The sequence below is a fragment of the Symsagittifera roscoffensis genome, chromosome 3 (assembly GCF_963678635.1).
Source record: "Symsagittifera roscoffensis chromosome 3, txSymRosc1.1, whole genome shotgun sequence".
Taxonomy (NCBI): Eukaryota; Metazoa; Xenacoelomorpha; order Acoela; family Convolutidae; genus Symsagittifera; species Symsagittifera roscoffensis.
In genome coordinates this window covers 11,087,406-11,101,505 of record NC_087064.1, presented here as the reverse complement: position 1 = coordinate 11,101,505, position 14,100 = coordinate 11,087,406, and the positions used below count along the sequence as shown (strand labels likewise).

General features: G+C 34.2%; 1 protein-coding gene across 1 annotated transcript; it reads right to left on the bottom strand.

The window, feature by feature from the left end:
• Positions 1-3,273: 3,273 nt before the first annotated feature.
• Positions 3,274-13,880, bottom strand: LOC134841567 (calcineurin subunit B type 1-like). The gene is made up of 4 exons (XM_063857597.1): positions 13,733-13,880; positions 10,142-10,231; positions 4,304-4,389; positions 3,274-3,447 (listed from the first exon to the last, which is right to left on the bottom strand). The coding sequence occupies exons 1-4, from the start codon at positions 13,878-13,880 to the stop codon at positions 3,274-3,276; spliced, it is 498 nt and encodes a 165-aa protein (XP_063713667.1).
• Between the last annotated feature and the right edge of the window lie 220 nt (positions 13,881-14,100).

The window sequence follows — 14,100 nt, the reverse complement described above, 5'->3', positions numbered from 1 at the left end:
GAACTAATTCGACATTTTGCTATGCGTTGGGTTTCTAATCACTCTCAACCTAATGACTCCAAATAATGGATATGTTCCATATTTATTCTCCATTATTCCAGTTTTTGGAATTTCATCAATCCCAAATACTGACCAGTATTTGGGATCGATGGAATCCTAAATACTGACCTAATTTGTCGATATGCTGTGTGTTGTGTTTCCATATACTCTCAACCCAATGACTACAATTACTGCATTTATTCGGCGTTATGCTTCCAAAATCAGTATTTGGGATTGAAGCAATCCCAATTACTGACCTAATTTGTCGATATGCTGTGTGTTCCATACACTCTCAACTCAATGACTCCAAATATTGAAATTGTTCGGTGTGTGTTTCCAAAATACTAAAAGATGACATCCACCGATTTAGGTAACCAATGTTTTAAGACTTGTTCGTGGATTCCGCTGACAATGGTTAAGTCTTTGCTTTTAAATTCCGCATTGCTAGAGATAAAAATTCCAGCTCAGCTTTTAATTGTTCATATGCAAGTTCAGTATTGAACAAAATTCGGAATCCACTTACAGTTTGCTGAATCCGTTTACATTTGCGGATTCCGCTTACATTTCGCGGAATCCACTTACAGTTGCGGAATCCGGAACAACTGGCTATATTTGCTTGTTGTGGAATCCGCAAGAAAATAATTGGGTCGAAAAAATTTACGTTACAGGTATATGTATGCGGAATCCACTAAAATTTTGTTTGTGGAATTCAATTACTTTTTGGAACATGTTTTAAGACTTGTCTCTGGAATTCAGGAACATACAGACACAATTGTGCTCCTATCCAGTGCAGAGTTTGGCCTCGTAATGCTCAAATGTGCCATGAAAATGTTTGTTTTTTTTTCTGCCAAAACTAAAAAGTGAATGGTTTTCACTCGTTTGTACTCCTTAGAGACTAAATATAATGCCTCAACTGAAGATAACACACCTTAAGCAGCAGTATTTTCAAGCTTCTTGTATTAGCAACAAGGATTCGATTCTTTTTTTTCACGCGCAATCAAGTCAAAGTTTGCGTAAGTAACAGATAGTTGTCGAGTCTGTGATCTGTTGAACGAAAGGAATTTTTGCGTATGTAGGTTCTCGTGTTGCTTCAATTTTTTTTTCGGTCAAATGTTTCGTCCGCCGTTCAACTTCCGATTGTTTTCAAAGTTTTTTAAAATTCATTTGCTAATTTGTAGGCAAATTGAGTTTTTCAGCAACTTACGTTGGAAAAATTGGCTAAAACTGGTTATTTTGTTCACGCTTACACGTTTTACTGTAGTTAGAAACCTCAAAGATCATTTTTTATATGCTCTTGTAACCTAAATGTCTAAGAATCGAAAGGGGATTGTTTTTTTTTCTACAAAAATTGTCTTTCTACAAGATTCCAGCTTAAACGAACTACCAAAATTGTTTCGTGTTTCTGCCAAAATAATTGTTCTCTTTCATTTGTACACCAGAAGCCATAAAATTCCTCAACAGGTTTGAAGATATTTTGAGCAGCAGTTTTTTCTAGAATTTTGTCTAGACTACAGAAACTAAACTGGTTTTACGCAAAAACAAAACATCAGTTTTTGTATAAAGAGTTGGTTGTCCATGCAGCTCTTAGTTTTAAAAAGCAAAATGAATGATGCTCTATTCTGTAGGTGGTCCTGTTTTTTTGGAAAAATTTTTCTGGCGGTTCAACTTCTGTTCGTTTCTATAGTAGTTCAATTGTTTTTGCCAGCTTTTCAAATAAGAAGCAAAATCAATATCCAGTACCAAATGAAAAACATGTTTTTCAAATTTGCTTACTAGTCCACGCTGACATATTTGAATGTGACTATGAACTCGTTTTTTATGTTTTGTAGATAGGTTGTCCAAAATGTTTAAGAGCAAGAAAAGAAAAGGTACGTGCGAGCGCAGTCATATGCTAACGCGATTTGGTCTCGGTAGCTTCGAGAGTATGGTCCCTCACTGAATAAGCGTGTCAAGTGGCACACTCATTCTGACTTCACTCTTAAAACAGGCGATCTCGTGTGGGTAATTGAGCCCGATAGTCCGCGTGGGTACTACCACCTCGCCCGAAGCGTCAAGCTAAACTACAGACAAGACGGTTGCGCCCGATCCGCCCTTGTTAAGACCGCAACCCGTGAAGTCACTCGGCCGACCGTTAAGCTGGCTCCGGTTCTTCTTTATTCAGGGGGTGAGGATGTTGCAACGCAAATGCAGAGTATAGATGCATATAAAACAGAGTATAGATGCATATAAAACAAGAGTAAAAATGCATATAAAATAAGACTAGATGGCCGAGCAGCCTAGGGACAAGTCTCTCACGACGGTCAACCGTGTTCGAGTCTCCCATACACAGACCTTAAAACAAGTAGACCGAGGGGCTATAGCCCCATTTGACCGTTTTAACTGTTTTTTGGTTCTAATTCGGTTCAGCCTTGATTAAGGCTGACCGCCAAAAAGAGCAATTTGTCTCAATGACATTACCGACCGGTTCTTGTGGCTAGCTTGCGCCGATTTGTACCAAAAACGAGCTGATGATAAAAGTTATATGATGTTTTTGATCGATAGAGAATGCCGAAATTTATCTATTTGCCTGAGTTATTTACCGAGAAATATCTTTTTTTAATTTACGGATTTGGATCAGTTTTTGGAGATTAGAGCGAGCATAGTTTCGATTGATTTGCGCACTTTCGCTGCATTTTTTGCCTGAAAATTTTTAGGTATCCGGTCGAATTAAATGATTATAAAAAATCAATCATGATAAAGTATTGGTTTTTCTTGCACTCTACAGAAAAGATACACTTTCTAACACAGTTGAAAAGACTATCGTTTACATGATTACTTATTGGAGTAACAAATCTCGCAGAAAGTCGATGTTTTATCGATGATTTATCGATGATTTATAAGTCGATGATGTATCTTCTCAATTGACGTTGATTTTGCTTGGAAATTGATGTGAATATCGTGTCTGTAACTAAAAATATGTAATTTCTGAGATTTTTTCAACTTTCTACAATTTCCATTATCCTATTCACTAAATTTTCGGATAGACAAATTTGACTTTCAAAAGTAATCTGCCTTTTTTGAGCAAATTTTTCTCGCTAATTGAAATTTAAAGGCAACCACATGACATAAATTCTGTTAAAAATGTAGATTTTGCGTGTTAGATGACCTGCTCTTTTTTTAGTTCTGTCTATCCGAACCGTTTGCAACTCTATATTTTGTTCACTTTTGCTATAACGTCATATAGATAAGTCTGAGTCAGACATTGTGAAGCGACATCTTGCGGAAGACGTCGAGGTGTTTCACCACGCGACAGAACTCGGAGAAGGAGAGTCGGTTGTCGCCGTCCGTGTCCGCCTCGTACATAGTCTTGTCCACTACCTGTTGCAACTGCCGAGTGCTCAAATTACTACCAGCCATTATTTTTAACACCTAAACATATACAACCGACGGAACATGGTGCTAATGAATCAAAACGACTTCATCGAATAATTTTTTTATTGTTCAAACTTTCGGTGAAAAAATTATTGCTTTTAAGTTCATTTCAAAAAACTTTTATGATTGCCTTTTTCAAATCAACTTGCCTCAAATGCAGCATTTAATTATGATTTTATTGAGATCACTCGTAGCAAGAGGTTGGAAAGTGGAAAAACATGTAGGGGAGATCATTTATAGAGGTGGCAGTTCTGTAATAGAAACCATAGGGCGTTCCAGCCCTTAGAGTGAAATGTAAAAAATTTTAGCCGGAAACTTTTGTGGGCGCCATTCAATCTGGTTTAACCTCTTAATGATTGTTTTCTGAGATATTTAAGCCAAACATGTGATTAATCCTGGAACTCATTCTTGTAAAGTGAATCATTTCAATGAATTCCATTCAAAGGAAGATAAACTATTAGTCTTGCGGATTTTTTATAGGTCGACCCATTTTTTTTAGGTCGACCCGTTTAATTTTCCGATATTTTTTTTAGGTCGACCCATTTAATTTTCCGATACTTTTTTTTAGGTCGACCCATTTAATTTTCCGAGCCTCCCCTAAAAGCCTACATTTCTACTTTTCTATGAACAATGCCAAAAATTTGAATAATAGTTAAATTGAAGTAGCACAGCGGCAAAAGCGAATGTGTTCTGGAAATTGATAGTATTTCATATAGATTAACAACTTCCAGTAATTCTAGTAGTTCACACTCAGTAGTTCGATTCGAAGCTAATCAGTCATGTTATTCCATAACTTCAAAAACAGAGTTTTAAAAAGGATTTTGCAGAAATGTTAACCAAACTAATAGCTTACATGATACAGTTCTGAGTTGGAGATGTATCCATCCCCATTTACGTCATAGATATTGAATGCAAAGCGCATTTTTTGTGTTTCGTCACCTGAAACAACCAAATTTAAGTCAAACAAGACTGCTCGTATCAGGGCGAAGCCCTGAATGTTCCGACTGCCTATTAAGGTTTATGGAGCAGTAATAACATTAACAAATTAAAAGTAATAAAACAAAATGAAAATTTTTTTTCTAAAATTTGAATTTTTTAAATGAAATTCATCTCCTCACACGCCATACAAAGTATAAAATGATAAATTTCGCTCCTTGTAACAAATCAATTGTGGCAAATAAGCTTCTTTCAACCAATTTGGAACGATTTTAAGACGGATTAACTCTCCGCTCACGCGTTAATAGCGCGAAATATATCGCGCGTTAATTGTCCCAAATTGGCCAAAATAGCAATCTTTAAACCCCCATAACTTTACAAAAAATGATCACAGGTGAACTATCTTTTCAAATTTGAGCTCAGGCCAACAATACCTTTCGAATGATATAAATAAAATTCCGTCAAAAATGGCTAGTTAAAAAGTCGAAATTTGTCTGAAGAAAAAAAAAACCCACCCCGAGCGCAAATATTCCGTTACTTTCGTATCGGAAGTCGGAACAATAACCTCAACAAAAAAAAAACAGCCCAGAGTTTTGATCTTGGAAAGTCTTGTCAAAATCATAGCTAATCAAAGTACCGTGGATATCTAGCCGAAGTCTTGCAAGATCTTGGCAAGATGCCCATGATTCTCAAGTTCGAAATATTACTACAAAACAATCTGAAACAGATCTAATACAGAATATAGCCTATCAAAGATTGTAAAAGAGTAATGAACGCAAGTAAACATAAAAAAAACATTGACTTTGCTTAAAACATAGCCAATCGATTATTGGAAAAGAGTAATGAATGCAAGTAAACAGAATAAAAAATCACGGACTTTCTTGAAAAAAATCTCAAATTTCGAATTTCAAAGAAAAAAATAGATGCCCGTTAAGCTCTTTGAATTTCTAGAATGTGATAGAATATTTGAATTTCTAGAATATGATAGATGCTTTTTTGATAACATGTACCCAACTAGAGAAAACTGAGTGAATAGGTAAAGTTTTCATTCCGCTGAAAATCTAAAAATTAAATTCCACTTTCGAAATTAAAATTTTTTACGTTTTTTTTGCGCCATTTCCACGTTCGTATTTGGAGAGTGCTATTTACGTCACTTTCAGCAGATGAATTTCAATTGAACTCAAAAAGTGCATTATTCCTAAGTGCATCAAAATTTTAAGACTTTTTCCTGAAAAAAAAAACATTAAAAAAATCAGCAAGACCTATATATAAGAGCCTTCACTACGTTCATTATTCTTAAAAGTTATCACGCTCTCAAGAATTCAACCTGTCACCAATATGATAAAAATGATAATGAAAAAATGGTACAACAAAACATGCTTTTTGACATAATGGTTTATGGTTGTACCGTTTTTCAAAACTATGTTTTAATATCTCCGCAACCTTCAGTCTTTCAGTTGCTTTCTATGAACCATTGGGAAATCAATCCATTAGCAATTCATTCATGTGCATGTTTACACTTTTGAATATAATTTTTCTACTGTTTTTTTAACGAAAACCTTCAGAGTTATGCGAAATTATAAGTGAAAGAACTTAATGGTCAATGAAGTTCACGACACAAGTGAAGGTTTTGCGAGCGTCTGGTTTACGCAGCTTAACTTATTAACAACTAAAGCGTTTGCAATAACCGGATGACCAACATAAAATATAATGTGCAATTATGGTCGGTCTGATTTGTTTCTGAAAACTTCCACAGTCAGACAAAAGTAATTTAAAATGAGAAAAATGGTAGGAAATAGTGATTGAAGTTGACTCAATCTTAGCATTATGCATTTAAAGAAAATGTCTGATTTATCAGCTGTAAGTAATGATTTCTGATTGCTAACTTTCAACTCCTCGTTAACTGTCACTGCCTTTTTTTAAATAACAAACGGAATATACAGCGCTGATTTTAAAGATCCCGATTCAAACAAAAATTGAAACATCAAATTGAAATGTCTCAAAATGAGTTTAAAAAAACTAAGAGAACAAAAGTTGTTTAGAATTTCAACAAGATTATTGCGGTGCAATTTTTATTTCAAATTTTACGACCATAAGTTTTTGAATCATTTCGGCTTTTCTTAGTTAATCAAGAATTAGGCTGAAACTATCACCTTGATTGATAAGAAACTCAAATCAAAAGAAGCCTCTTACAACGCCCAACAAAGTCTCAGCAGAGTAGAATTGTCAAAAAAATGTAAAAATGAATATATTTTTACTTGGTAGCCAAAAAAGGTCATTTTTAGGATTTAAACCCAAAATTTTTGTTAAAAACCAATTCATTTTTTTTGCGCAATTTTTGGAGATTTATCACCTAGAACTTTGTTGGGCGGTGCAAGAAGCTTCTTTTGATATATTTTTTATCAATTAATGCGCAATTTCCAGTGAAGTTCTTGATTAAGCAAAAAACAAAATGATCCACTTTAAAAAAAACAGCACCATATTAATTGCACCATATTAATTTTGATCAGTTCCAAGCAAGTTTTGTTTTCTTAAATTTTTTTCTAACCTTAACTTGTTTCGAGAAAAACGCGTTTGAATTTTCCAGTTTTGTTCGCAGTGTCCGGTTAATTCAAATCAGCACTGTAATCACAATTATTCGCAACAGCTAAAACTTTTTGTTTTTGTGTTTTTCGTATGGCTAAAATTAAATTGAGATTTTAAAAAATGGGCTGAATTCTTCTCAAAAACTTACCTTGTCGAATTTAATTGAGACTTTGTTTTCAATGAAAGCTTCAATTACGTAGCGCAGTGAATAAAAAAGGGCTACGCAAACAATTTCTGAAAATTGGTTAAGAATTTTTTCTTAAATTAACTGTCAAAATTTAATAAGTCAGTGTTGAAAAGTCAGTGTTCAATCCATATTTTTGAAACAAACCAGAACTATTAGAGTCAGAGCTTATTCCGTTATCTCGATTAAAACTGCAATTATGTCAATGGTCTGCAATTTTGTGCTACTTCCAGCTTACTCAGCAACCATGATATATTTTAAAATGGGTCTTTTACTTGTTATTTTTGCATCACTTTAAAAAACTCTGTCAAGCTATAAATTTTTTGAGAACTGATGTTCATGGATCGTCAAAAACGGCAAAAAGTTAAGTTTTTTGATATAAGTCTTCGCTTTCAAGACCTTGATTTGGCTTTTATCCTTTGCTTTTTCTTAATCAAATCAAACAAAAGTTTTTAAAAAAATACGGGATTGATGGTTATTTTTTCCAAATTTCACTGGCAGTTACAAAATTGAATCTACATGTATACACAAAAAATAAAACCATATAATTTTTTACGCAATTTCAATTTTATGATTTGGTTGCATAATTTGCTTACAATTTTGTGGTCAAAAACTATATAGAGTTCAAAAAAAAAAACATTTACCGTAGCAGGATTCAGTCTCAAAAATTTCAGCAAGCCATAAATTTAAAAAAAAAACTAGAGTAATTTTATGTTTAACTTTAGAGACTACAAAATTTAGAGTTAAGTCTTGACAAGTATTATTTTTTGTCCTATCGTCCAATTGGGTTTTTTAGCTTGCCCCAAATCAGTTGAAGGAACTAAGTTTTCGGGTTTTAGTTTTGTGTGAAATCACGTACTACAAAAAATCATTGCAAGGGCTTGAATGATACAGCGTATTAAAACCTTTTTAGTCATTAATCAAACAGATTTGAAATTTCCTTCTAAATGTCTGACAGTTTTTTTTTCGAAAACGTTATCAAAACGTTTTAGTTTTTGTCTAGTTTCAGCGAGTAAGACATACTCGCTCGCTCTGCATGCTGGAAATTTGACTAAAATTTTTCAGTTTGGGATGTCAAAAAACCTAAAAGTACTATGTACAACTTTTTTTAAAAGCTTCATATAGGGAGTTTGAAGCAATAAAACGTCCTTAAATAATCAAAAGTTTAATTTGCACATAATAGGCAAACTTTGTAGAATTTTTTTTCTAAAACATGTTTAAGAGTTTTTTGTTATTTTTTCTTTGATTTTTCCAATAAAACCTTTCTCGATTTTAACTAATTCGACCAACATTCGACGCGTTGGATCAGTTTACTTATCATGCCAAGCGCATAAAACTACTAATTTGAAAAAACTGCAGTTTTTTTTTAAATATGATCGGAATTTTCTGAGCTACTTGCACAGCAACCAGTTATCCCTGTTAATCAATTGCATTTACGCATTAGGCGCTTTTGACAAAAGAAAAAATGCACTCGCAAATAAGCCTGTATTGGTTGTTGCATTGACAACTTTCCTAACGCCCAAAAATTGCAAAAAAAAGATAGCAAAGAATCTCTTACTTTCTTCGATGTTTGCAACAAACTATCTGATGCCACTCAAACTGAAAAATGAGCGGAAATACTTCAACGCGAGTTAATGTGTACAATAAAAATGTTACCTTTAAATCTAGTCAAAAGGAGTTGGGTTTAATTTTTTGCCAATAAATTGCGCCATAAAAAAGCAGTTAAAATTCCAAATTTTGTCTTCATCATTTTTTGTTCAAATTTACCGAAGTTGAAAGAAACAGGTCTGAAAATTTTGTTTTTTTTTGTCCGGCTTTTTTTCTAAATCAGTACTATAAAAGCTTGTTCAGCACAAAAAAAACACTGGTTAAGTTATTAAGTTGCCATTATCGATGAGAAATGGCTTTAACAGGGGCGGGTTTAGGGGTGGGGGCGTAGGTTCGGACGCCCCCTCTCAAGGATTCGACCCACTGCCGACCCAAAGGGTCCCTCTTTGTACTATTTTGAGATGTCCATATTTGGTGATTGACCATAAAAACTTTCTAAAGGCGCCTTGGGCGCCAAAATATACTAGTATTAAGAAGTAAGCGCGCAAAAAACGCGATTTTTTGGTCAAAACTTTTCAAAAAGTGCCTAAAAACGCATTTTTTGGCCTGTTTTTCAAAATTGCAACGCAGAAAGTTTGACCAAGTGCTCTTTAGTGTTTTGGGAGAGCTCGGAATACCCATTTGGTCGACCTAAAAAAAAGTTCGACTAAATTTTCAAATATGTTTTTGAAAATCCGCCCCCTCGAGAAAATCCTAGATCCGCCCCTGGGCTTCACTAAACTAAATTTTAGTAAAAAAAGAGAGGATTCATAAAAAACGTGTTTTGAAAATCCAAAAAAAAAATTAAGCTTTTATCATGTTTGTAAAAATATTAATTCAATAAAGCTTCAGTGCAGTTATTGCATTTTTTGCTCAGCTAAAAATTCAGTTCCTAACATAAAAGTTTGATAAACAGTCAAAATAGAGAGCAAAAAGTTTTGACCAAAATGAAATGCAATAAGTTTTGTTCTCAATATTTTGTCAAATAAAGTATTTATTGTTATTCTTTAAGATAACTTCTGTTTAATTTGGTGCGCCAATTTGAAAGAAGTTTCTGGTTATGCGACCAAGACTGGATATTAAGTAGTAACAAAAGTAAGACCCTCTGGATGTATGTATGCGTGTATTTGTGTGCGTGTTTTTGGGAATGGCGAGGTCTTGTTTTCCAATGAGACCAACCTCTATTCCCCTTAAGCAATATTCCAAAATAGACGTGACACGTGAAGTTCTTGTTTTTTCTAGTAAGAACGGATGTTTGGTGATTATAATCTCACGATATTCTCTTTAAGAAGGTTTTTTAATTGTGTACATCTTCAACATCATCGGGCTACTTGCAACTGACGGTAACTTTTACCCGACTGCTACATGATTGTTAAAGATAACTATTATGTAACTGACCTTTGACGCTGAACTGGGACAGACCATGAATGAACTCGTGGAAATCAATCTCTCCATCTCCGTCTCTGTCCAACACGTTCAGAATTCTAGTCAGAAGGCTCTTTTCCGTCATCAATCCAAATTTGACACTCTTCAAAACGAGACGATACTTAACAATTTCATTATAATACGTTACAAAAAACCACAAACTATTATTTAGTTAAGAATTTTTTGATGGGGTCTTGTTTAGGTCAGCATTTTGAGTTCTGTCGAAACCCAGAACGAACATAATTTCTAGAAACAGTGCCAATTTTGAGCAGTTTTGAGAAATTTTGGAGAAATTTCTCACGTCAAAGTTAGTACACATTGGTGCGCAGTGGCGTGCGCAGGAAATTTTCTGTCGAATTTTGAGCATTTTGAGTTCTGTCGACCAATTTCATTTTCCGAGATCTCCTAAAACAGACTAAGGACCCTATTTTGTCTTAGCTGCTTTTTTGTAAAGGCGTTTTTAGGCACTGTTTAGAAAATTTTGACCAAAAAATTGTGTTTTTTGATGCGCGCTCCCCCCTCGAAACTAGTCAAATTGGCGCCAAAGGCGCCTTTAGAAAACATTTGAGATTTTTCAGCGAAAAAGCGAAAAGTGGATACCATAAAGTTATACCAAAGGGGGGAACCTTTGGAAAAATTTGGCAATCAGAGTTAAGGGGGAGGGCGGTCTCCCCCCCCCCCTCGGCACGCTACTGTTGGTGCGTGAGGCGCCTTCTGAAAAATGTGAGATTGTCCTAAAACAGTTGTCCTACGCCCCTGGTCGCACTACTGAAAAAACCTTTAAGCAGTCTCATTATTTTGTCGTATTCGATCAACTTTGGTATCTTAAAACTGTAAATGTGTAACTTTCAATGTGTCCTTTTGGTTGATTCCAATTGTACAGTCGTACTGGTTTACTAATGTATGACTTTTTAATTCTACGTTTTCTGTTAATTGATGATATTGATGTAGCTTCTGAGTCAGAAAAGTATTTTTGATTTTCTATCGGGTTATTTTTATTAGTTGAACCTTTCAGGTCTTGAAGTTGCTGTATTGTATTTGTATCTGTTTCTGAAACTGCGTTTCGTCTTTTCGAAAATAGTTCCTTGATAATTTGTTTTTGGTTTTTGTCCATTATTGTCTTTTTTTTGTCTTTGTCTTTATGATTTGATATTTCTTATTTTTTGTCTGTGTGGGGCGATTACAAGATCATATATTTCGTTTGCAATTAAGCAATTGTTAGTATGATTCTTTGCTTACTGCCTAGATTATCTCTTGACATAAGGTTTAGGATGATAGATGCAATATTTGGGGGTTAGAGTTTTAATTTTCCTAAACTGTTAGTTCTTATGGTTTTTGTGTGGTTATCTTAACTTGGGGCATTGATTGTCTTGGTTTACGGGTTGGAGAGAGAGTATATCATTTCGTGAGAATGATTTTTTACTTTCTCGTGACTATATCTAATATATGACGAATTTACTTAATCTTACCTAGGAGTTTGATTTGTGATCAAAAGTTGGAGAATTGTAAGTCAATCCACAAGGTTCAGGTATAGTTAGAACACAAGTAGGACGTTAGAAACTATTTTAAAACTTATTAATAATGTTAAGGGTTTTAGCCTGGGTCATCAAAGAGGAATGGCTCAAGTGAAGAGTTAGTAACCGAAATTCTTCACTGCCTATCTCAATTGGAATGGTTAGTTGTTCAAAAGTTTCTATTAGTCCTGGGTCTTTATAAGGGTAGGAGAGTGAATCGACGTTTGAGGTCGTTAGCTGCTTCAAATTATTGGGTGGGAATAACGAAGTTAATCTGATTGATCCAAGGGAAGCCTTGATGATCAGAAATTTAAGTGAAACAAAACTTAATTTAAGTGAAACTGAAAATCCAAGGAAAGCCTTGATGATCTGTTAATTAAATAATTGTGAATTATTGAAAAGCAAGAATAAGCTTTGATAAATAATTTTTATGTAAAATTTTAAATAAAAGAAGGTTTTTGAGAGTTAGAGTTTGGATGATTTCAGTTTCTCGAATTTATGTTTTTATGTTTTAGGTGATAAAGCTGGGATGAAGATGGAGTGATTTGTAATTCATTTTAATAAAACAAACGAAAAATTTTCATACTAACTAACTTCTGTATTTTTTATTCAAAATAAAATTTAATCAAAAAATTCAATTTACAGCAGCTTTTGAAAAGAAACGATTCGAGCATTTTTTTATGAGTCGTTAGTATTTATATAGTAGGTACAGCACCCATAGGTTCTTTAAGAAATACTTATTAGTTGATTTTCATGGTAATAAATGAAAAATCATACTTACTCATAAAGTATTCGGAATACAAATACTTGTTCCGGTTTTCGTTGTACTGCCAGTTAGTAGCTCGGTCCGTCTCCAATTTGTTGTTCACGCCTTGATCTCGGTCTTCATGCAATACCTGGTATTTCTCGTATTGTTTGAAATATTTGCGTAGATTTATTGAGACGTAGAGACTTTTCTATTAAATTATCTATTCCATCTAACATTTTGCAATTTTGCAATTGTTTAATTCTAATTCTGATTAACTAATTCTAAATTAGTTAAGGTCTTGTTCGAGACTTTTGGTCGCACCAGATGAATTATGAACGAGGGTACTGTACTCATAGAATTATTTCAGAAAAGGTACACCGTCGGGTTGGTCACGCTATCTTATTTTCGGCCGGATAGGTTCGTGCAACTTCTTAGTCTAATAGCAATCTTAATCTTACCCCTAAATCTCCTAGTCTGAAAAGATCTAGTGTATACTGGTCTTTGCGAGTTAGTTCTTGGAGTTTATCCAGAAGGAGAACAACTGTAGTTTAAGATTTATTCAAAATGATCTGATGCTGAAACTACAAGTAGTTTCAGCTCTTACAAATAGGTGTCAATGTTAGTGAGGGAATATGATTGGTTAGCTAGTAACATTTTATAGAGATAGTTTTATCAATGACATAATTGGTTTATAAATAGTAGTTTAGAACTGGTTCCACTTAGTTTTCATTTTGAACGAATCGCAGTTTAAGATTCATTGATCTGGTCTGCAAAACAAGCATTTTTTAAATTGATTGTGATATCTTAGATGCACTTCGAAACTTCGAAATATTATGATTGTTAAAATCTTTTAGGAATGAGAATTAATTATGGAGTAAAGTTATTTTTTTTTGTTTTATTTTGAGTACTTCAAGAGAGCACGTTTCAACTGTGGTATCGTATTAAATCCCCTGCAGTCGTTATTTGATTTCCAAAAAGATACTCCACAAGAATGCTTTCAGTGTACAGAAAAACTAGTCTGACTTTTTTATATTTTTTGCAGACCAACTCACAGCAGTGTTCCCGGTATTTGAGTCTGATTGACACCAAGTTGATTTTTAAAAATAGTTTTAACAAAATTTTTGGCCTTATTACTCAATTCTTTAAGTTGAATTTTATCGCCCAAAAGTTTTCCATTTTTATGTATCTTTTCAATATGGCTGCCACTAAATATTGTGGTCAATACAACCTTGCAAAATTTTGATTTTATCGGAAAGAAGGATAAAGTTTGCAAAAGAGCGGCTATGGCAATGATGTCCCTGTAGATGAGTTTGTTTTTGGGGATATCTGGGAGGACCATCAACTCACTCACTGAAAGAGTACCCGAGTGATCTTTGTCCAGTTTGCGGAACCTCAGATTCAGTCGCTGCATTTCCTCATGACTAAAATTCTGACTCACATTCCGCGGCATCGTAAACCGAGAATTGCTAGTTCGCCGTTTACTCATCTTGTTCCTAATCTTCTTGGGAATCTCTTTAATAACCCCCCCCCCTTTATTGGAAAGCGGGGATAGGAAATATGCTGCGGTGACTTTTTTTACGTCGACCAATTTGATTTTCCGAAATTTTTCAAAAACAGGCCAAAAAACGTTTTTTTTTCGGTTTTCGGCGTGCGCTCCCCCCTCAAAATTA

Bases quoted from the DNA above. Each gene is read 5' to 3' on its own strand.
- LOC134841567 (XM_063857597.1), bottom strand. From the start codon at position 13,880: ATGCCGCGGAATGTGAGTCAGAATTTTAGTCATGAGGAAATGCAGCGA. The intron at 10,232-13,732 runs ACAGGGACATCA...AGAGCCTTCTGA, and splicing joins CCCCAAAAACAAACTCATCT to CTAGAATTCTGAACGTGTTG. The intron at 4,390-10,141 runs GTCAGTTACATA...TGGTTGTTTCAG, and splicing joins GTCCCAGTTCAGCGTCAAAG to GTGACGAAACACAAAAAATG.